The 23,907-nt window shown below is 34.9% G+C and overlaps 1 protein-coding gene across 27 annotated transcripts in view; it reads left to right on the forward strand.

The window, feature by feature from the left end:
- The window catches only part of DLG1 (discs large MAGUK scaffold protein 1), a 255,373-nt gene that overhangs the window by 138,844 nt on the left and 92,622 nt on the right, over positions 1-23,907 (forward strand). For all 27 annotated transcript variants that reach the window (XM_023623539.2, XM_070243488.1, XM_023623543.2 and 24 more), the window contains 3 exons: positions 8,182-8,235; positions 18,736-18,786; positions 21,568-21,692. In XM_023623539.2, coding sequence (XP_023479307.2) covers positions 8,182-8,235; positions 18,736-18,786; positions 21,568-21,692 — 230 coding nt within the window. The remainder of the gene's footprint in view (positions 1-8,181; positions 8,236-18,735; positions 18,787-21,567; positions 21,693-23,907) is intronic.

Genomic DNA, 23,907 nt, shown 5'->3' on the forward strand with positions numbered 1-23,907 from the left:
CATCAGTTGATGGGCACTTAGGTTGTTTCCACGTCTTGGCTGTTGTAAATGATGCTGCAGTCAACATAGGGGTGCATGGGACTTTTGGAATTGCTGATTTCAAGTTCTTTGGATAGATACCCAGTAGTGGGATGGCTGGGTCATATGGTATTTCTATTTTTAATTTTTTGAGAAATCTCCATACTTTTTTCCATAGTGGCTGCACCAGTTTGCATTCCCACCAACAGTGTATGAGGGTTCCTTTTTCTCCACAACCTCTCCAACATTTACCACTTTTTGTTTTGGTTATTTTTGCCATTCTCCCAGGCGTAAGGTGGTATCTTAGTGTAGTTTTGATTTGCATTTCCCTGATGATTAGTGATGATGAGCATCTTTTCATGTGTCTATTGGCCATCCATAGATCTTCTTTGGAGAAATGTCTGTTCATGTCTCCTGCCCATTTTTTGATCGGGTTGTTTGATTTTTTTGTTGTTGAGTTGTGTAAATTCTTTATTCTGGAGATTAACCCTTTGTCGGATATATAACTTGTAAATATTTTTTCCCAATTAGTGGGTGGTTTTTTTGTTTCAATCCTGTTTTCCCTTGCCTTGAAGAAGCTCTTTAGTCTGATGGAGTCCCATTTGTTTATTCTTTCTATTGTTTCCCTTGTCTGAGAAGACATGGTGTCTGAAAAGATCCTTTTGATACTGATGTCAAAGAGTGTACTGCCTATATTTTCTTCTAGAAGCCTTATGGTTTCAGGTCTAATCTTTAGGTCTTTGATCCATTTTGAGTTTATTTTGGTGAATGGTGAAAAAGAATGGTCAATTTTCATTCTTTTACATGTGGCTTTCCAGTTTTCCCAGCACCGTTTGTTGAAGAAAGTTTCTTTTCTCCATTGTATACCCTCGGCTCCTTTGTCAAAGGTTAGCTGTACATAGATGTGTGGTTTTATTTCTGGGCTTTCAATTCTGTTCCATTGATCTGTGCACCTGTTTTTGTACCAGTACCATGCTGTTTTGATTACTGTAGCTTTGTAGTATGTTTTTGAAGTCAGGGATTGTGATGCCTCCCGTTTTGTTCTTTTTTCTCAGGATTGCTTTAGCAATTCGGGGTCTTTTGTTGCCCCATATGAATTTTAGGATTCTTTGTTCTATTTCTGTTAAAGAATGTCGTTGGGATTCTGATTGGGATAGCGTTGAATCTGTAGATTGCTTTAAGTAGTATGGACATTTTAACTATGTTTATTCTTCCAATCCATGTGCGTGGAATGTCTTTCCATCTCTTTGATGTCATCATCAATTACTTTCAGAAAAGTCTTGTAGTTTTCATTATATAGGTCCTTCACTTCCTTGGTTAAATTCATTCCAAGGTATTTTATTCTTTTTGTTGCGATCGTGAATGAGATTGTGTTCTTGAGTTCTTTTTCTGTTAGTTTGTTGTTAGAGTATAGAAATACTACTGATTTGTGTATGTTGATTTTATACCCTCTGACAGGTTTTTTTGTGCTATCTTTAGGGTTTTCTACATATACAACAATGTGATCTACAAACAGAGATATTTTTCCTTCTTCCTTTCCAATTTGAATGTTTTGATTTCTTTTTCTTGCCTAATTGTCCAGCTATGATTTTCAATACTGTGTTGAATAGAAGCGGCGAAAGCAGGCATCCTTGCTTTGTTCCTGATCTTAGAGGAAAAGCTTCCAGTCTTTCACCATTGAGTGTGATATTTGCTGTGGGTTCTTCATATGTGACTTTAATATGCTGAGGTGGTTTCCTTGTAGTCTTAGTTTGCTGAGTTTTATTTAATCATGAAAGGATGTTGAATATTGTCAAATACTTCTCCGGTGTCAATTGAGATGATCATGTAATTTTTTTTTCCTTCGTTCTGTTGATGTGTGGTGTGTTACATTGATCAACTTTGATATGTTGACTCATACTTGCATTCCAGGCATAAATCCCACTTGGTCATGGTGTATAATCCTCTTAATATGCTGCTGGATTTGGTTTGCTAGTGTTTTGTTGAGAATTTTTGCGTCAGTGTTCATGAGGAATATTTTTCCTTAGTTTTCTTGCAGTATTCTTCTTTGACTTTGGTATCAGAGTAATGCTGGCCTCATGGAGTGAGTTAGGGAGTGTACCCACCTCTTCAATTTTTTAGCAAAGTTTGAGAAGAATTGGTGTTAGTTCTTCAAATGCTTAGTAGAATTCACTAGTAAAGGCATTAGATCAAGGGCTTTTCTTTCACAAGAGATTTTTGATTACTGATTCAATCTGCTTATTAGTCTATTCAGATTTCCTCTTTCTTCATGATTTAGTCTTAGTAGCAGTTTGTCCATGTTGTGTACGTTATCCAATTTGTTTGTGTACACTTACTCATAATATTCTCATAATCCTTTTTATTTGTGTAGAATTGGTAGTAGTGCCCCCACTTTCATTTCTGATTTTAGTAAAATAGAGTCTTCATTCCATTTTGGTTAAAGAAGGTACGTTGTATGGTATTTATCTTTTAAAATCTATTGACAGTTAATTTCTGGCCTAACATGTATGGTCTTTCCTGGAAAATGACCCATGTGCACTTGAGAAGAATGGGTGTGCTGCTGTTGTTGGGTAGAGTGTTCTGTATTTATGTGTTAGGTCTAACTGGTTTGTTGTGTCATTTCTTTTTTTTTTTTTTTCTTTTAAAGATTGGCACCTGGGCTAACAACTGTGGCCAATCCTTTTTTTTCTTCTTCTTCTTCTTCTTCTTAAAGATTGCCACCTGAGCCAACAACTGTGGCCAATCTTTTTTTTTTCTGCTTTATCTCCCCTAATTCCCCCTGGTACATAGTTGTATATCTTAGTTGCAGGTCCTTCTAGTTGTGGCATGTGGGACGCCGCCTCAGCGTGGCCTGATGAGCGGTGCCATGTCTGGGCCCAGGATCCGAACCAGTGAAACCCTGGGCCGCCACAGCGGAGCACGCGAACTTAACCACTCGGCCACAGGGCCGGCCCCCTGTTGTGTCGTTTCTGACCTCTAGAGTTTCTGATAAGAAATCTGTTGACAGTCTTATTGAAAATCACGTGTACATTAGTCACTTCTTTCTTGCTGCTTCAAAATTCTCTCTTTGTCTTTTAGCAGTTTGATTATAAAGTATCTCAATGTGCATCTCTGAGTTCATCCTACCTTGAGTTTTTTGAGCTTCTTGGCTATTTATATTCATGCCTTTCATCAAATTTAGGAATGTTTTGGCCATTAATTCTTCAGATATTCTCTGCCTCTTGATCTCCCTCTTCTCCTTCTGGGACTCCCACAGTGTGTCTGATGATCTTCTTAATGGTGGCCCACAGGTCCCTTAGACTCTGGTCACTTTTCTTCAGTCTTTTTTCTTTCTCTTCTCAAGGTTAATAATTTCCATTGTTCTACCTTCAAGTTCACTGATTCTTTCTTCTGCCGGCTCAAATCTGCCTTTGAATCGCTCGAGTGAATTTTTCATTTCAATTATTGTACTTTTCAGCTCCTGAATTTCCTTTTTGTTTCTCTTTAGATTTTCTGTCTTTTATTGATATTTCCATTTTGTTCATACATCATTTTCTTTACTTTGTCCACCTCATTTTTAAGTTCTTTGAACATCTTTAAGATGGTTGTTTTAAAAGTCTTTGTCTGGTAAATTCACCACATCTTTTTCAGAGACAGCTTTTTTTTTCCTCCTTTGGATGGACCATACTTTCCTGTTTCTTTGCATGCTTTGTGATTTTTGCTGAGAACTAGACATTTGAATCTTAGGATGTGGTAACTCTGGAAATCAGATTCTCCCCCCTTCTGTAGAGTTTGCTGTTTTCTGAGTTTGTTTTTTGGTTGTTTTGGGCTATCTCTGTGCTAAGAATCAGCTTCTGGTATAAACTTAAGGTCTTCTTGGGTCTTTTCTGTGCCTGTACTTTCCCTGGGCATGTGCAGTGACTTTCTAATTTCCTTTATATATGTGGTTGCTTTTGAATATCCTAATCTTCATTGTCGGACTCTCAAAAGGGAAAAAAGAGAAAAATGAAATGGTAGGAGGATTTGCTTGCCCTTTAAATGCCCTGGAGGTCACTTCAGCCTGAGGGGGAAGGATTTGCCTCATTTGAAGGAGGTTCAACAATAGTGGCCACTGTCTCTTTGTCTGCACCTCTGTGATCAGAAGCAGTCAGAGCACAGATCGCCTATATTTGGAGGACAGGGTCCTTTTTTGCCCACCCTGGCTTGTGCAAGCCTTGTGCCAGCTGCTCTAGGAACACTTGCACACCTGTCTGTTACAAGGCTGAGGGGTGGGAGTTGGGTAGCTGCTACTGTGCTAAGTACTGAAATTGACTGGATTAACCACAGTTTACCATTCACTACTTCCCCTGGAAGTTGCAAGGCTTCGATAGATTACAGAATTCCAAAATAGTTATATCAAGTAGATTCTGCCAATGCAATTGTTATCTAGGTAGGGAGACAAATTTGTGGTGTTTCCTATTCTGCCATCTTCCCAGAATCCACCTGATTTGTTTTTACATTCACTTTAACTTACACTGATCACTTAAGTGATAGCATTTAACTTTTAATGCAGTGTGTCTCAAATTAGAATCCAAAATATATTCTCTAGGATTTGTGAGTTCTACATTTCAAAAACACTTGTTTATAATTTAGTAGAGGAGAAAGAGAGAGACGTTAAACAAATGACATAATTAAACTTTGATAAATGCTGAGAAGGGCAAATACAGTGTACAGCATAAAAGCATTTTCTAAACTCTAAATTTTGGCCTGTTTTTAAATAACTGGAGTTTTGAATTATTTTAACACAATTTTTAAAATGTAAAATTGTGGAAGGATGCTGCAATGTTTTATAGCAGCAATCCCTACAAGGTCTTAGTAATGAAATAGAATAGTAAAAGTTGGATGAGCAAGATTATGTTTCTTAAGTCTTGTTGATACTTGAGTCAGATTCTTTCTGAAATATCCCTGTCCCTTTTCTACCCCTTGCCCCCATCCGTAAGTGAATTGTAGGACTTCGTTATTGTCCAAGTTGAAACATACACAATGGTATATATGTTAGTAAATAATAATAGATTAGCAGTAGGTTTCCATGGTTTGCAACGTATTTTCCTTTATACTACTTCACTGGATTCTTCCACAGTCCTCTGGGTAAAGGCGTGTGTTGCAGTGGTGTCTTTATGGGTGGAGAAAATGAGTTTCAAAAACACTTGTGATTTACCTATACAGTCAAAGTCACCGTATGGTAGAATGAGATAGAGAGAGACTTAGAACCATATCTTTTGATTAGTGTTACTTGAACTGAGGTGCAGGGAAGGGTTTTTCTGCATTTAGAATAACTTTCAAATAGATTTCTTCTCAAGTCTTGTTGTTGGATTTCCTGCTAAGTAAAGCTGATAACTTCATGGTACCTGTTCTGCTACCCACTGTCTTGGTTATGGATCCCAAGGTCTTAAATTGGCCAGGTTTCCTACAGTTTTTGATTTTTAGTGCACTTTACCTCAGTTACCGGAAAGTACATACTTTCTGTAGCCAATTTTTTCTGTATCTTTTCCTTCAAAAGTAACCTGTCCTTTAGCTTTCATGCTAGGATTGTGTCTTTCTGAGTTGTGTGTTATACCCACAAAGCCCATTCAAATTGTGCTACTCCATTCACTTCCATTCCCAACTCCTCCAAATTGGAGAGCTATGAAGTACTACTGTGTCAGATACCATTTCTGTATTCTGTAATACAAGAATTTAGAAAATTTCAAGTTAGTAAGGGTACAATTTATTCCAAGATAAATTCTCTACCTGCTAACACAGTCTTAAATATTTTTATCATTATTTTAGGTGGCTAAACTCGAGGCAATCAAATCATGCCTCTTGAGCTTCATTTATATAGGCTTTTATTTTAGACTATCTTTTGTGATATGTCTTTTTCAAATTGCTAGGTTTCCTTATCCTGCTGTTAGTTTTGATTGAATTTTGCTTAATCCTCAATGTGAACATTCCTGGGTTTTGTCCAATTTCAAGTCCTTTATTCCCATGATTTCCCTTTCAAGAATAGTCATGTAGTCATGTTAATTCTCAGATGCAGCTACAAATAAAGTTATTGTACATATATTACTTATTTAATCATGTTCTTTAAGTCAAAATTACAAATTACTTTTACTAGTCTGTGTTATTCTTTGTTCTGAACTGAACTTTAAAATTGAAATCGATTTTAAGTGCTAATATCTTAATAGCAACTCTAACCTATAGTATTTCACAACTGCCTATGTTATTAACCTCTTACAAACTGAGTACTTAGCTCAATATAATTTTTTTTCTTTACTTTTCATTTTGGAAAATTTCAAAAATACTCACATATAAAGGGAGTAGAACAGTGAGCTCCCCTGTATACTTATCATCCAACTACAACAGTCGTTGGCTCACGTGCACTCTTAGATGATCAGGGCCCCTTCCTACTTCTAACCTCTCATTTGTCATTATTTTATTTTGAAGTGAATTTAACACTTTCTATCATTTTGTTTGTGTATATTTCAATATCAGATAGACTTGTTATATGAATGGAATCAAAAGACAACTATTATACAATGATGAGTTGGTGCTCATGAGCAGCTAGCTTTGTAATAATTTTGATATAAATTAGATTTTGACAAAAACCAACTTTTTCCACCGTATGTTTGGTAATAAATGGGCAGAGGGAACCAAATGGCTTTCTTGTCATAATTTTTGAAGAATGTGACTTCTTTTTAACTTTAATTAGTCTTGTTCTTTCTTGCCCTCCTCTCTAATTGCTTTAGCAAAATAAGATGAAGTTGTACCATTAGTTTTTTTAATGAAGTGTAATATTATCAATTTGAAGAATCTTAATAGATCATTGGGAAAGGAATAATATCATATATTCATAAAATCCAAAATGTCAATAAGTTTGACTATCTTTGCTTAAATATCAGTCTTACAAATAGTATTTTTGTCTGTTAGGTTTGCTTTTCACTGAGTCATTCAAAGATAGAATGTTATATTCAAAGGTAGGGCTGCATATAAAGTAGTTAATGTCATGTTTATATATAATAAAGTATTACCTACTCATTTTTAACCTGCTGTTTCATGTAGCCCAGATGCATACTGTATAATTATTTAACCATGAAACTGTGTTGTCTTTAAGCATTTTATCAGATGATTATCCAGATCTAGTACTTTGCTGAAAATAATGTAAAACATTTGAACTCTGAGTGTTCATCTTTTAGAAAAGCTCATTCGCTTGGAGGAAAATGGCTATTTTGTGTATAAGGTTTCATACAGCTTTTATGTGTAATTCTTTAGTTAATTGGAGTAGAACTATTAATGTTTATAAACGTATCTCCTAAAATTTGTTTAAAGAATATTCATCTTTTTGATTCTATGAAAATGTTATTTGATTTGGCACTTTTATACTCTTAAATATGCAGAAGAAAGATAATTTTGAGGAGAATCCCATCAGTTTTCTGGTATGTTCCTGATATGTTTTCCATTTGATATTAATTGCATTTTCTTCTTTACCTTTTATTTTACCTACATAATAATCACTTTCCAACTTAACCAGAAAACCAAGTTTTTTCAATGCAAACTTAATTAGACATGTTTCTACTTGTCTTGTTTTTATTTTTTTGACCATTGTTTTTCTGTGAGTGGTGTGTGATAACAGGTGGAAAGCAATAATTTCAACTGAAAATAATTGGGGGCTTTTACATTTAAGAGTGTACTTCCAGTTTTCTAAGAATTTATAATTGATTTCTTTGTGTGGCAGACTTTTTTTTGTGTTCAAACACAATTCAGTGTAGGGGAGAATGTTTTCCTGTCTGGTAAAATGATTGGCATCTTCATGGTATCCTTTGGAATAGAAAAACTAATGATTTCTAAGCAATTCAAAAAGAATTGTTATACTAAAGAATATTTGTGGGTTTTTTGAGAAGGCTGATAAACTGCTTTGCAAATCTGAAGAAAATTATATCTGTTTTAGCAGAAATAATTTCTTTCTCAAAAGCAAGTCTGACTGCTTATACCTAATTCTTTCCATTTGGTGCTGGAAACTAGATACATTGTTTAACATATGGAAAGCTCATATAAAATTATAATTTGAGAAATAGCAGATCTTTCATATGCTTCTACCGTTTGTAAACATTAATATGTAATATGTGAGTTTTCCTGTTAAGCTAACACATTTCTAATTCTTTCTTTAAGGCGAATCCTCCTCCAGTACTGGTCAATACAGATAGCTTGGAAACACCGACTTATGTAAGTTCCATTTAAAACATTCTGCTTTTCTTGTTCAACTTTTGATACAGATACAAAGATCACAGCATTATTTTTCCTAATACCTGTACTTATGATGTTCTATCACTGAGCTGTAATTGTTAAAGTAAATGAAATAATGCTGTCCTTTTTTGGTTGTTTTTCCCATACTTATGCAAACCAGAAATGTCGAAATAGAAATGTATGGTTTTATTTTTAAATTAAAATTATTAATTTTCACTAAAGGCTGTCTCTGACCAGTGGTCATGCACACAATGCCATATATTCAAAGAGTCATTTTAGAAGTCTAATTGAGTGACTAGATTTTTAGTAACCGGGTTTGTATGTATGCTCACATATTAAAATAGTTATAACTTTGTAACTTAAACTTGATTCGTGCTTCTTTCTAAACTTACTTTGTTAAAAAGCCCTCTTTTCCTTAAAGATAAATAGCCAGAACAGCAGAATCTGATGTAACATTTTTCACCCCAAAGGAAAATGTCTCTGAAGGTGGTTAAGTAAAAGTAATGCCCGTGCAGTTTTTTTAATCATATGGCATATAATTTCATAGACTGTAAAAATCCTCTCCTCCACTTTTTGAACTCTAGTCGATTTCAGTCTGTACTTTAAAATGTTTTATTTGGCTTTATATTCTGTTTGTATTTATATGAATATGGGTGTATCAAATATTTGATGATTTTGCAAAACTTCAAATAATAATACTTAGTATAAACCAAAAATACTCTTCTGTACTTCTTTTCAGTCAGTGTTATCTTTCACACTGATTTAGAATACTTAGTCAAACAGGATTTTGTTTGTACTTTTGTCAGTATTTTCTTCTTTACATTTTTTTCTACATCTCTTGTTCTCTTTGTTAACTTATGTTTTGCTTAAGGGCAGACTCAGTGATTAAACACTTTGATTTTAAAACCCTTTTAGGGGCCAGCCCCCTGGCATAGTTGTTAAGTTCGATGTGCTCCACTTCAGCAGCCCAGGTTTGTGGGTTCAGATCCCAGGCATGGACCTACAACACTCATCAGCCATGCTGTGGTGGCAACCTACCTATAAAGTGGAGGAAGACTGGCACAGATGTTAGCTCAGGGCTAATCTTCCTCAAGCAGAAAAAAGAGGAAGACTGGCAACAGATGTTAGCTCAGGGCTAATCTTCCTCAGGAAAATAAAAACAACCTCTTTAACTGAAAGTTAATGAATAACACAGAAAATGATAATATCAACAAAGAAAATAAATACACATAAATTTTAAGGGAAATATCAACAAATTAAAAGCAAGATTAGCATACAAGCGGCAAACTTAGAGCAAAAGTTGTGTAATTTCAAGTTTGTATGACGTATTATTCAAAAAATATTTTTCCTGCCAAGCAAGGTATGTTGGAGATCTCCAAGACCACTTACTACCCATGTTGGGAGATTTGCCAGGAGGAGTCACAAGACTCAGCATATTGTTGTACTCATGGCTAAGGTTTATTACAGCCTTGTGGTAAGTCAGGATCTGCAGTCAGATTGTATGGCTGTATGTCTAGGGGAATCCATGTTTAAATTTCCTTACACTTTCTTCCTCCCATGAGGGATCACACAGAGCAGTCTTTTCCTCTATCAATGAAAATGCAGCAACATGTATGCAGCGTTTCTGGCCAAGGAAGTGCATTCTGGACTCAGTCAGTGTGAAGTTTTTTGTTGGAGATGGGTCACATAGGCACCCTCTGTCCAGCACCTAAGTCCCAGAAGGAAAGCAGGTGTTCAGCAAAAACGGGTTGTCTCTAGAAAATCTAGCCACAGTAAAGGACCCTTTCAGTTAGGGGATTGTAGGAACACTCCTAAAATCAATTTCCCAAATGCCTGCTAAGACCCTTCCAGTGATAGCAGCCTTAGACCTCATGTGTTAGCCCTTTTCTGTACATAGGGAAAGAGGATAAATTCCAATTCTTTAAGCAGGATTTGTCAGAATGTGCTACTTTATCATACTTATAGAACTCTGTGTGAAATGTCTGGGTAGTAACTATTCTCTGTGACTCTTGCTTTGTGCAGGTAAAAACCATGTGTTTTGTTTGAGTAAAACAACCTTAAGCTTTTAAGAGACTGAGGAATTTAATTCTAAAATTTAAAATATATTACAGAATGTTTTTTAAACTTATTTGTTATTCCTTTGTTAATTTCCTGATCATTTAATGCTAGCTGTGTATAAATATACTATTCATTTATAAATATGAATAAAAATAAGAAAAATTGCAGCTGCTGCCTTAGAACATTCTTTTTTTTTTTGGCTGTAGTCATCATACTTCCCAAAATTAAGTAATTAATTGAATAGATATGTTTTACAAAATTCAAAAGATACAGAAGGGTATCCAGTGGAAGTCACGCCTTCTTCCCTTTCTTCCACCCCTGTTCCCAGTCTTCCAGTTCCCCTTGCCTAAGGCAGAAAGTGTTAGTAGTTTCAAATATATTCTTCTTTAAACATTCTATGCATATTCAAGCATATCTGTATTGTTTACAAACTTTTACCATGTAAAATCAATGCCCTACTGAACATTTTAGTGTACATTCAAGTATATAATCAGAATATATTCATATACATAGATTGTGCAGAGGGTGTCAGTTTAGATTTGATCAATTTGCCGAATTGCACTTCGTAGAGTTTTACCCATTTATACTTAAAGTATCAATGTTTTCACCCCACTCTGTCACCAGCAGTGTATTAACAAACTTTTTAATCTTTCATTAACGTAATGTTAACACATTGTTTTAATTTGTGTTTGTGTTATATTTCACCTGTTTCTACCTTTTCACTTTAAGAAAATTTTATGTTGAGACATTCGCATACCACAAAATCTACCCTTTTAAAGTGCACAGTTCAGTGATTTTTAGTTTATTCACAGCGTTGTGCCGTCACCACCACTTTCTAATTTCAGAACATTTTCATCACCCTATAAAGAAACCTTGTAACCTATTAGCAATCACTCCCCATCCTGCTCTTCCTTCAGCCTCTGGCAGCCATTAGTCTACTTTCTGTCACTAGGGATTGATCTGTTGTTGACCATTCATATACACAGAATCATGCAATATGTGGCCTTTTGTGTTTGGCTTCTTTCACTTAGCATGTTTTCAAGCTTCATCCTTATTTTAGCATATATCACAACTTCATTCCTTTTTATGGCTGAATGATATTCCATTATATATGTATACCGTATTTTGTTTATTCATCCTTCTGTTGCTAGACATTTGGGTCATTTCTACCTTTTGGCTATTGTGAATGATACTGTGATAAACATTGGCATGCAAGTATCTGATCAAGTCCCTGCTTTCATTTTTTTTGGATATATACCTAGTGGTGGAATTGCTAGGTCATATGATAACTCTATATTTAGGGTTTTGAGGAACCACCTGTTTTCCCTATCAGATGTACCATTTTACGTTTCCACCAGCAATGTATTAAAGTTCCAGTTTCTCTGAGTCCTCGCCCGTCTTGTTATTCCTCATCAATAATGTTTTGGTGTTTTTGTTAATAGCCATCCTAGTGGATATGAGGTGATATCTCATGATAGCTTTGATTTGCCTATATTCAGTGACTAACGATGTTGAGCATCTCTTCATGTGCTTATTGGCTGTTTTTATGTCTTCTTTGGAGAACTGTCTATTCGGATCCTTTGCCCATTTTAAATTGGATTATTGTCTTGTATTAGTAATTTGGAAGAGTTTTTTGTATATTCTAGAGACAAGTTCTTTATCAGATACATGATTTGTAAAACTGTTCTCCTATTCTGTGGATTGTCTTTTCACTTTCTTGATAATCTCCTTTGAAGCACAAAAGTCTGATTTATATGTTTTTTCTTTTGTTACTTATGCTTTTGATTTCATATCTAAGAAACCATTGCCTAATCCAAGGTCACGAGGATTTACATGTTTTCTTGTAAGAGTTTTGTAGTTTTAGCTCTTGCATTTAAGTCCTTGATCCATTTTAAGTTAATTTAGTGTATTGTGGGAGGTAAGGGCCCAACTTCATTCTTTCGCATGTGGATATCTGATTGTACCATCACTATTTGTTGAAAACACTATTCTTTCTACATTGAATGGTCTTAGCACACTTGTAGAAAATCAGTTAATGATAAATCTATGGATTTGTTTCTGGATTCATAATTCTCTTCCATTGATCTGTGTGTATATCCTTATGCCATTGCCACATAGTCTTGATTACTGTAACTATGTAATAAGTTTTAAAATGTAAGTCCTTTAACTTTTTAAGTTAATTTTGGCTATTCTAGGTTCTTTGCATTTCCGTATTAATTTTAAGATCAGCTTATCAATTCCTGCACACAACAAAAAGGCAGTTGGAATTTTGATAAGAATATCGGTAAATTTGGGGAGCATTGCCAGCTTATCAGTATTATGTCTTCCAATCCATGAACACAGGGTGTCTTTCCAACAGTTTGTATCTTTAATTTTGTTCAATAATATTTTGTAATTTTCGGTGTACAAGTCATAATTCTTTTGTTAAATTTATTCCTAAGTATTTTATTCTTTTAATGCTCTTGTAAATGGAATTGTTTTCTTAATTTTATTTATGGATTTTTTCATTGCTAGTGTGTGGGAATATAATGGATTTTTAGGTATTGATCTTCTGTCCTGCAGCCTTACTGAATCATTTATTAGCTTTAAGAGTTTTTTGTGTAGATTCCTTTGGATTTTCTACATGTCACCTGCAAATAGAAATAGTTGTACTTCTTCCTTTCCAAATAGAATGCCCTTTATTTATTTTTCTTGCCTAATTACCCTGTCTAGAACCTCCAATAGAGGTGGTAAAAACAAACATCCTTGTTTTGTTTCTAAGTATGATGTGTTATATTCAATTTTAAGTATTAATTGATAGTATAACTTCATTGGCACTGGAGTTGCTTTTCTTTTTTTTTTTTTTTAAGATTTTATTTTTTTCGTTTTTCTCCCCAAAGCCCCCTAGTACATAGTTGTATCTTCTTCGTTGTGGGTCCTTCTAGTTGTGGCATGTGGGACACCACCTCAGCGTGACCTGACGAGCAGTGCCATGTCTGCGCCCAGGATTCGAACCAACGAAACACTGGGCTGCCTGCAGCGGAGCGCACGAACTTAACCACTCGGCCACGGGGCCAGCCCCTGATTTTCTTTTTATGCATTCCTTTTCTTTCCTTAAGTAGTAAAAATGTTAAGGGAAGGCAAAATGAGAAACAAAAATTCTAGAGTTCGTACTGGCTCCAGTTATGAAATGGAAATGAGGTAATTTGTTGAAGTAATTCCCATCTGTTTCTGTCTTTATTTTCCTTAAGACAGACCTTGAACAGTGAAGGTTAGGAAAATTCATTTAGTTTGACTTTGGTAGTTTTCTTACATTCTAAAGCTTCAGTTTTTCCATATGTAGTATGATTGATAACTAATATTTTAAAATCAACCTTAATGGCTATTCATTATTTAGGAAAAACTTTTAAGTAAATTCTTTTGGAGCTAATACTTTGTATTTAGTTATGGTAATTTTTCATTAGGAAGAACATTTTCTTCTTCCCAATACATTTCTATCTTTAGATTCTTGCCTTGTGATAGTGTAGACTGTGAGGTTTTTAATTGCCTGAGATTATGCAGTAATATGACTCATATGAATGTTGATAGATACAATCTTGAATTTCAATATCTTACTCTATAGATAGAAAGGTATTACTGAATTGAACCTAAATGACAGGGAATCAGTAAATTAGGCTTCTTTTTATATTCCTTTGGACAAATCTTCTACTTATTATGTAGTAGGATTTGTCTGTCCTGTTTGTATATATTAGTGTAGGCTGATTAGAAAATTAAATCTTTGGACTGATAAGGGATTGAGGATATCTGTGTTATAAATTTTCCCCTGCTTCTTTATGGCATGTGTTTACCCATAGTTAAAGCAAACTGTATTAAAAAGAACAAACTTACACAACTTAAAAGTTAAACAATAGATGCTGTTCCAGTATACTAGCAACAACTAGTTGGAAATATGAGTCCATTAACTCTAACAACAAAAAATATGAAATACCTAGCTATCAGCTTAACAGGAAGTATATAGAGTTTGTAGTAAGAAAACTGCAAAGCTTAGCTAATGGCGTGAAAGACTACCTGAGACGTAGAGAGCAGCTCCTGTTGTTGAACAGGAGAATAATGTAGAGATCATCGTTTTCCTCAGATTAGTCTGTAAATTTGATATAGTGCCAGTCATAGCCCCAAAAAAGAGAGTGCGTGTTTTGGGGGAGGGGAAGAGGAAAAGGAGCAGGAGAGAGAAAGCATGTGCGTGTGTTTAGAGGGTTGGAGATGGACTTAATGAGTCATCTAGAGCTGCATCATCTGTACAGGAGCCACTACCTACATCTTGGTGTTTAAATTTAAATAGATTAAAATTTCGTTTCTCTGTTGTACTAGCCACATTTCAGGTGCTCGCTCAGTAGCCACATGTGGGCAGCATCTCCTGTTTTGGACAAGGCAAATTATAGACCATTTCCATCATTACAGAAAGTTCTGTTGGACACTGTTGTTATAGAAAAGTAAAAACTCAAGAATAGCCAAGTAAAATTTAAAATAAAAGTAATTATGGGAGATTTCCCTACCAGGTAATAAAACATATTATAAAACGTCTTTAATTAAAGCAGCATAGGTCTGGTCCAAAACCAGATAGATTAAAGGAATACAACTTACCTTTGATATACGTTATATAATCTGAATTTTCTTTTCCTGGTCAAGTTTATTGTAGCTTAGTTGTTCCTGGTTATGGCTTTGTGGGGTTTTTCCCCCACTGTTAGGATGTTTTTTTCTTTTTTCTTTTTGGAATTTACCATCTATTCTTAAATGTCTTTGGAACTTTTGCCTTTTACCCAGACTATTACCTTAACTTACTTACCAGTTTACTTTTCTCCAATTTCTTTCCACTTCTCTTCCGTATTGCCATAGTTCTTTTTCTGCAAAATCTGTTAAACCTACTTGATGCTCAAAAACTTCTGAGAATATTTCTCATTCCTTAGGAAAGCGTTCAGAGCCTTTCCCAGTCAGACCCCAGTCTACATCTAGTTTCTGCTCCAACTTTCACCCCTATACACAATCCCATTTTGTTGATAGGACTAAATTCAAAACCAAGAAAATGCTAGCAGTGACAATTCTCAGGAAGTATTCTAAATCTACTCTCTTATATTTTTAAAGAGAAAAAAACATATTTTGTCAGTAATATATTAATTTTGTCTAAAAACTGATCTCTCTTCTCTAATTTTGTTCCCACGTTACCTCTCACTCCATCCTGTTAATGGAGAGTAATATACCCATTAGCCAAGCATTTCTTTTCTTTTGGAAGCCACAGTTTGTAAGGAAATTATAAAAAGAGAATTATGCAAACCAATCACTTTGTAGTTTTGCTGGAAACCATATTGCTTTTGAAAATATTACACCACCATTATTTTTTTCACTCCTGTCAATGGAGTGGTACTTGTAATTTATGTTTTTGACAATGTACTCTTGGCATTTAGAAGCCCAGTTTGAATATGTTTAATGTTGTTACTGAATTGTCTCTATATGTGAAATTATCAGACCATTTCAAGTTATTGAGGGTTTAGGAATAAGGTCATTTGGGGTTCATATGGCCTTCTCACTTTTCACCTTTTTTACATCATTCTGTACTACCTGGAATCCTCACCAGATATCGATACATCATGACTTGGCATTAAATCAAGTGCCAAGGACATTTACTAAGTGCCTACCTTTTAAGAAGGCTTAATTGTGAAAATCTCAAATTCCTTAAAGCAGAAATCGTAAAATCAAAATACAAAAACTTTACATATTAACACCAAAAAAGGCCATATAAGCACATTCACTTGGAAATGTTTTGCAAGATAAAATTTTGGACTATTTAGAAATAAAGAAATGAACAAAAACAGAGCCCAGTGTAGCAGTTTTGGCATTTGGCCAAAGGCATATGCTGAAGAAAATTTAACTTTAATTTAATATGTTGGGTGTTTTTAAAAATAGACACGAGTAATGAGCAAATGAATTGGGCATTCAACTTAAGAAGTTTTAAAAAAAGAAAATTCTAAAGAAAGAATAAAGAATTGTTAAGAATCAAAACAGCCAGTCCTGGTGGTCTAGTGGTTAAGATTCGGAGCTCTCATGGCTGAGGCCTGAGTTCCTTTCCTGATAAGGGAACCACACCACCTGTCTGTCACTTGTCACACTGTGTGTGGCGGCTGCATGTTGCTGTGATGCTGAAAGCTATGCCACCAGTATTTCAAATTCCAGCGGGGTCACCCATGGTGGACAAGTTTCAGCAGAGCTTCCAGACTAAGACTAGAAGAAGGACCTGGCCATCCACTTCCAAAAAGTTGGCCGCAAAATCCCTATGAGTAGCAGCCTAGCATTGTCTGATATAGCACCAGAAGGTGAGAGGATGGCACAGAAAGACCAGGCAAGGTTCCACTCTGCTGTACACGGGGTCACTAGGAGTCAGAATCGACTTAACAGCGCTCACAACAACAAAAAATAAAAGCAGAAAGTAATAGCATAGAATGTAATAGCATGGAATGTAATAGCATAGAATGTAATAGATTAATCAGTAATGTTAAAATTCTTTGATAAAGGCTGATAGGCTTTTAGCAAGGCTGAGCAAGAAAAAGATACAAATAACCTTTAGAATCAGAAAAGTTGTATGGCTGCAGATATGGATTTTATCTTCACTCATAAGAGAGGACTTTCAATCAAGTTGTCAGGATATTCATATGTGTAACCCTCCTGCACTCTAGATGCATAGAAATCATACATTTAAAATATATATATATATATATGAATTTGTGACATACAATCTCAGAAACAAGAAGAAAATCTCTTCAGGTGAGAAAGAAGAGGAGACAAAGCAGCAGTTCGGTTTGAATCCATTAGAGCCATATAGAAAGAACGCCAAAAAGTAGTAGAGATGAGTTGGAAAAGCCCTCAAGAGAAAAACTAGCCCCTGAATTGGACTTGAATTGGTTGCTTTCTTATAGTATGGTGAAGAAAGCAAAGTAGCTTACATAGATTTCATTATTCTGTTGCTGTATAACAAACTGCCCTGAAGCTTAATGGCTTAAAAAGCAACAGTTCCTTATTTCTGATGATTTTCTGGGTTAACTGGATGGTTCTTCTGCTTCACATGGTGTTGGCTGGGGCGCTGGAAAAGGCTGGAAGATCCCAACTAGCCTCATTCACATGGCTGGCATTGGTGCTAGTTGCTGGTTAGGACTATAGCTTGGGCTTTTGGCCAAGGGCCTTGATTCTCCTCTGTTTGAATATCTTCCATAGGCTATTTGAGCTTCCACACATTGTAGCTGCTGGGTTGTAAGAAAGTACATTCTAAGACAAAGGCAAACACCACAAGGCATCACACCACCTAGCTTCAGAAACCACACAGCTCACTTGTGCCATATTCTTTTTAACAAAGCTCATCTAAGACCGGCCTAGATCCAAGGGAGGGGGAAACAGACGACGTTTCTTCATGGTAAGAGGGTTGTCATACAGCGAAAGGGCATGTAAGATGGAAGATAGGAGGCTTCTCGAAAAATGTAGTTTATCACAATCCCTATTTGAGATTTTAAGATTGAGAATTTTGCCCAGCCTCATATCACCAAAAATGTTAAAGCAATGATTTGAACTCAAGTTAATCTGATTCCAAGGACTACTCACCCTTCACCAGTGTCCCTCACTGTGAGAATTACTTCTTCCAGGAGGGAATACGGAATAAATTGAAAGGAATAAGAGAAAGTTCTTGGTCTGTAAGATGTGAGCAAGAACTTGAATGGGGAATCAGATTTGTAGGATATGTAAAGGAAAGAGCAAATCATTCAAGTATGATGGTATGTAAGGCTCATGAAGATGTGAGGTATGGATGCTTGGAATGAAGCTGAGTGATAGATTGGGGCCAATTCATGCAGAGCCCTGTATGAGACTTTCTTAAAGTTTTGGAGGAAGTATGTTATTAGACATGGGCTCCAAAAAGATACCTCTGTGTAAAACACATTATAATGATTGGGCAGTGGAGAATACTAATCTAAAAGATTAGGTAGATTACATTGGCAGTATTACGGAGAAGATTAACAAAAGCTTGAACCAAGGTAATAGAAATGAGAATGAAGAGGTGATGGTTCCCACAAAAATTGAAGTATTCAAATCAGTAAAAACTGGCAACCAATTAAATGTGTGGATCAAGGCAGAGAAAAGAGTCAGAGTTCAATAATATTAAAATAAAGCTGAATGTGTACCCTTTCTTTATTTGAAAGTTGTAATACCATAAGTGTCAGTTCATTAATCATGTTTGCACTCTTTCGTTCCTTGAAAATCTTCCCTAAAATTTTTCAAATGAAGCTATCTTATTTGATTATTATCACATTTAACAGGTTTTCATTAAAAAGTCATGCAAAAATTAGGTCTTGCCATTTCAAATTTTACACTCTAAATTTCTATGCTACTTCTCTTTTCTTCCATTAGGTTAATGGCACTGATGCAGATTATGAATATGAAGAAATCACACTTGAAAGGGTAACAACTGTTAATTGTCTTAAGTTTTTTTATGTGTAAATATGGTGCTTTGAAGAACCGTTTAAATATACTGCTCTTTAATATAGAATCCAAGAGACAAGATCTTTCAAAAACAGAACCATGTAATATTAGTTTCTTTATAAGTTCACATATCATAAAATTAGCCATGGTATTTTCAGAACCTGTTAGTTTTCTTTAATATAAACTTTATGTAAAGTAGTTTTAGATTTACAGAAAAGTTGTACAGTGAGTTCCCATTTACCTTGGACTCAATTTTGCATATTAACATCTTACATTACTAGAATACATTTGTTTCAAGTAATGAACCAATATTGATACATTATTAACTAAAGTTTAGATTTTATTTGGATTTCCTTAGTTTTTATGTTTTTCTCTTCTAGTCTACCACATTGCATTTACTTATCATGTCTCCTTAGGCTCCTCTAGACTGACAGTTTCTCAGATTTTTCTTGATTTTTAATTTTATTATTTAGTCTTCATATGATAAAATATTTATTATAAATAAGTTTTTAGTATCCTAGTAACATGCTCATTGTATCAATTTTCTTTTCTAGCAAAATAATTGTCATAGTTCTAATGGACAAGACTCTATTGAAAACTTACTATCATTTACTCCCCCAGTGAGAAAATAACTTGAGTACAATTCAGATGTGTAAATTTTCTTGAATATTTTCCCCTTAAGAATATCTGCATTCAACTGATGCTATATTTTAGTAATGCCACCTTGTCTGACCAGCATTGGGGGAAATGAAGAGTTCAACACAAGTAAATTTCCTAAGAACTGAGAATCTGTATATTTAAGACAAAAACTCTAGATAATTGGATTTGCCAGAATAGACTGAGTGAAAATAGACCTGAGAGAGTCTTTTACGTTTATAATAGATGTTTATTGCCTGCTACCCAAATTTGGGTCACCTGTTCAAGTGACGTGAATGACTGAGTAACTTTCAAGTAAGCTCAGTATTAATGTACTGTACATATTTTAATGTGGTATTTTGTTGGTCTTTTTTTCCCAGCCTTATTGAGATAAAATTGACAAATAATCCTAACATTTTATTTTATTTATTTTTCATTCTTTTCCAGTGCCTTTTAAATTTCTTTCTAAAGTCGTGACTATGTTTTATATTTTTCGCTGATTAAAGAACTTGAGTACCAGGATTGGAGAGCTGTTATTAAAGGGTACAGACTTGCAACTAGAAGATGAATAAGTTCTAGGGATCTAATGCAGAACATACTGCTTATAGTCAACAATACTGTATTATGTACTTCATAATTGCTGAGAGACTGGATCTTAAATGTTCTTGCCACAAAAAATAAATGATAATTATGTGACATGATAGAGGTGTTAGCTAAAGCTACAGTGGTAATCATATTACAGTATATAAATGTATAAAATCAACTCATTGTACACCTTAAACTTATACAATGTTATATGTAAACTATATCTCAATTTTTAAAAGGCAAATGAAAACAAGAACTCAAGTACCTGAGTAACTTGGTAACCTCACACAACCTATTGATGCTATTATTGAAAATATAGTAACTCTTGAAGTGTTTAAACTGAAAAAAAAATTGACTAAAATAGAATTTTAGGACACATCATAGTAGAGTGAAGGTTTAAGCTGTTTAATACTAACAGTGAAGTAATAGGTCAGGATATATCCACTTATTTGAGTTGCCTGAAAGCCAGAGTTAGAACATTTCTTGCAAAGATAAGCATTTTTTAATACTATTACTTAGGACAGTTGTTCTTGAAGACTTTCTGTAGCAGTAGAACCCTTTCTTCAAAGAAAATATTATTCAAAATGCAGAATGTAAAACAAGCAAAAAGTAACTCTACTTTGGCAAAATTGACTTTGCTATCAAGAAAGCTTACCAGTGTTAAGTACTCAGGTTGGGCTTTGTATTAGAAAATGCCTTTTGCAGGGCCAGCCCAGTGGTGCAGCAGTTAAGTTCACATGTTCGATTCGGCGGCCTGGTGTTTGCCAGTTCAGATCCTGGGTGCAGACCTACACACAACTTGTCAAACCACGCTGTGGCAGGCGTCCCACATATAAAGTAGAGGAAGATGGGCACGGATGTTAGCTCAAGGCTAGTCTTCCTCAGCAAAAAGAGGAGGATTGGTGGCAGATATTAGCTTAGGGCTAATCTTCCTCAAAAACAAAAATGCCTTTTGCTAGTCAAGTGTCTTGGTTAAACACGTCAAGCATGGTGGCACCTGTTACTTAGCAGATACAATTTGGTCATTTTAAAGTAAGCTGATAGCAAAGTTAGCAGAAGGAGAGCACCACCTTCTACCTCTTTTTTAAAAGGCTTTTTTAAAGGTTTTACCTACTCAGAAATAATGGCAACAGAAAGATCACTTCAGTGTTTTTCTCTCAGAAGAGATTTGTTTTACCAAACATGAGTGAGATGCACTCTGGAAGAAAGAGACCTAATAGTGACACCTGTACAGATGGATGACTAATCCAGGGACAAATTGCACATACTTTTAAAGAAAGAACCATAGACTAGACTCCAGAAGTGCTCAGTACGTGTTCTTCATGCTCACCTACCCAACGGTAATGCCTCTGAATTCTTCATAGAGAAAAAAGAGCTTTCTTTAAGTTTCCTAATTTAGAATCTTCGTATTCCTTACACATACACTTTTGTGTGTGTGTGTTCCCTATGTTAGTACAGTTTCTAGGTCCTATAATGCCAGGAAGCTATCAATAAAGATAATTCTTATTCAGTCTTGAATGTTTTTTCTTCTATCCTCAGGGAAATTCAGGGCTTGGTTTCAGCATTGCAGGAGGTACAGACAACCCACACATTGGAGATGACTCAAGTATTTTCATCACCAAAATTATTGCAGGGGGAGCAGCTGCCCAAGACGGAAGATTGCGGTATGTTTTGCACTTTATGTTGTGATACTGAATCCACTTTGTGTATTTTTCTGAGGCAGACCGAACAGTCATAAATACAAATAAGAAACTCTATCATAATAACTTACATAAGATAGATACTCAAATACCAAGAATGAATGAGATAATTGTGCTCCAAGCATTGTTTTCCTCTTGTCATTTAAGAAATCAGTTTTATCTGAGCTATTATAACATTTTGACTAATAAGTTTTATCGGTGGTTGAGATGTTTGTGAGCAGATTTATAAAAAGTAGAGATTTCCCTTTGTATTTTCAAATAACATTCACAAAATGTTTTCCCTTTATTTTCTGGGTGGGAAACATCTATAGAAACTTATTTAAGATAAAGGGGATCATATAGATCTGGGTTTGTATCATACTACAAAGAATAAAGATGATGCAAACTTCAAATAAATTACTGTATTTTCTTAATTGAATAGATAAAAGTAACATTAGTCTCTTGTTTGAATTTAGTGTTCCGTTTCAGAAGATATCTTTAGCATACTTTGTTGTTTCCATAGGCTATAGATTATGGCATAGATTTTCCTATTCCCTTGTTTGTTGTTTTTTATATACAGTGACCATCTAAAGTTTTAAGACTAAGGATTTTTATATGGTCTGTTAAAAACATCTCTTTTTTTGAGTTTATAATAGCTTACATCATTGTGAAATTTCAGTTGTACATTATTTCTTGTCCATCACCATGTAAGTGCTCCCCTTCACCCCCTGTGCCCACCCCCTACCCCCTTCCCCTGGTAACCACTGAACTGTTCTCTTTGTCCGTGTGTTTATCTTCCTCATTTTAGTGAAGTCATATGGTGTTTGTCTTTCTCAGTCTGGCTTATTTTGCTTAACATAGTACCCTCCAGGTCCATCCATGTTGTTGCAAATGGGATGATTTTGTCTTTTTTATGGCTCAGTAGTATTCCACTGTGTGTGTGTGTGTACACCACATCTTCTTTATCCAATTATTGGTCAATGGGCACTTGGATTGCTTCCCTGTCTTGGCTATTGTGAATAGTGCTGCAGTGAACATAGGGGTACATAGGTCACTTTGGATTGTTGATTTCAAGTTCTTTGGATAGATACCCAGTAGTGGGATAGCTGGGTCATATGGTATTTCTATTCTTAGTTTTTTGAGGAATTGCCATACTGTTTTCCATAGTGGCTGCACCAGTTTTCATTCCCACCAGTGGTATATGAGGGTTCTCTTTTCTCCACACCCAAAACATCTTATTTTAAGGCTGTTGGTACCTCATGCAGCTCTTTAGTTTCTAAGCTTTACCTCTCACTGGATGTGACAGGTGATATTTAGTGAAATTAGTTAGATACAAAATTAATAATTTGATTGTTCATGTGAACGTAGACATTTACTTTCTGATTCTGTTACTGGCCTTTTATTTATGCTTCTTATGTAAAAATTAATGTTCTGTTTGTTTCACTGAAGAACGTTTCTGTGGTACTAACTCCAAGCTATCACTGTCTTTGGTTATAGAATTTATTTCCTGTAAAAAAAAGTTAATTCGATAATTATCGGGATCAGTTTTAATGTTTTAATTGTGTTTTGTTCCTCTTCCCTGCCCAATTTGAGATGACCATCTTTTTTTTTTCTTTTTCCCCTAATGGAATATCATGCAATTGAAACTGAGACCAGAACCAGGAGGAAAAGTTAGGACTAGGAATAAATCAAACTTTAAAAAAATATATTACTATGTCAAGGGTAAATTATTTACTTGAGAAACCTTTTAATAATTGGCATAATCTTTAACTTCATATAAATTTCAATAGATAGGTTTGTTTTTTAAAATCTATCTAGATTGGAAAAAGCAATCAAAAAATTATTTTTGGATAAATCACTGAATTAGTCTCAGTTTTGCCGCTTACTGTCTCTCTAACCTTAAGGTGATTACTCAGTCTGAACCTCAGTTTTTTATCTTTGAATCACAGTTCTGTCAGTCATCATCTGGGTGGCCTTGAGAAAGTTAGTTAAACTCTTTGTGCCTCAGTTTCTCCATCTGTAAAACAGGAATATAAATATATATCTATCTTACAGATTGTTGTAAGGGCTAAAACACTAAAAGAAGTACCTGACATGTAGTTAGTGCTAAATAAATATTTGCTGTTTTTGTAAAGTATCTAATGCATACACATAACAAGCATACAATAAGCATACAAATTACAGCTGTCATAATGATTTA

Source organism: Equus caballus, chromosome 19 (genome assembly GCF_041296265.1).
Source record: "Equus caballus isolate H_3958 breed thoroughbred chromosome 19, TB-T2T, whole genome shotgun sequence".
Classification (NCBI taxonomy): Eukaryota; Metazoa; Chordata; class Mammalia; order Perissodactyla; family Equidae; genus Equus; species Equus caballus.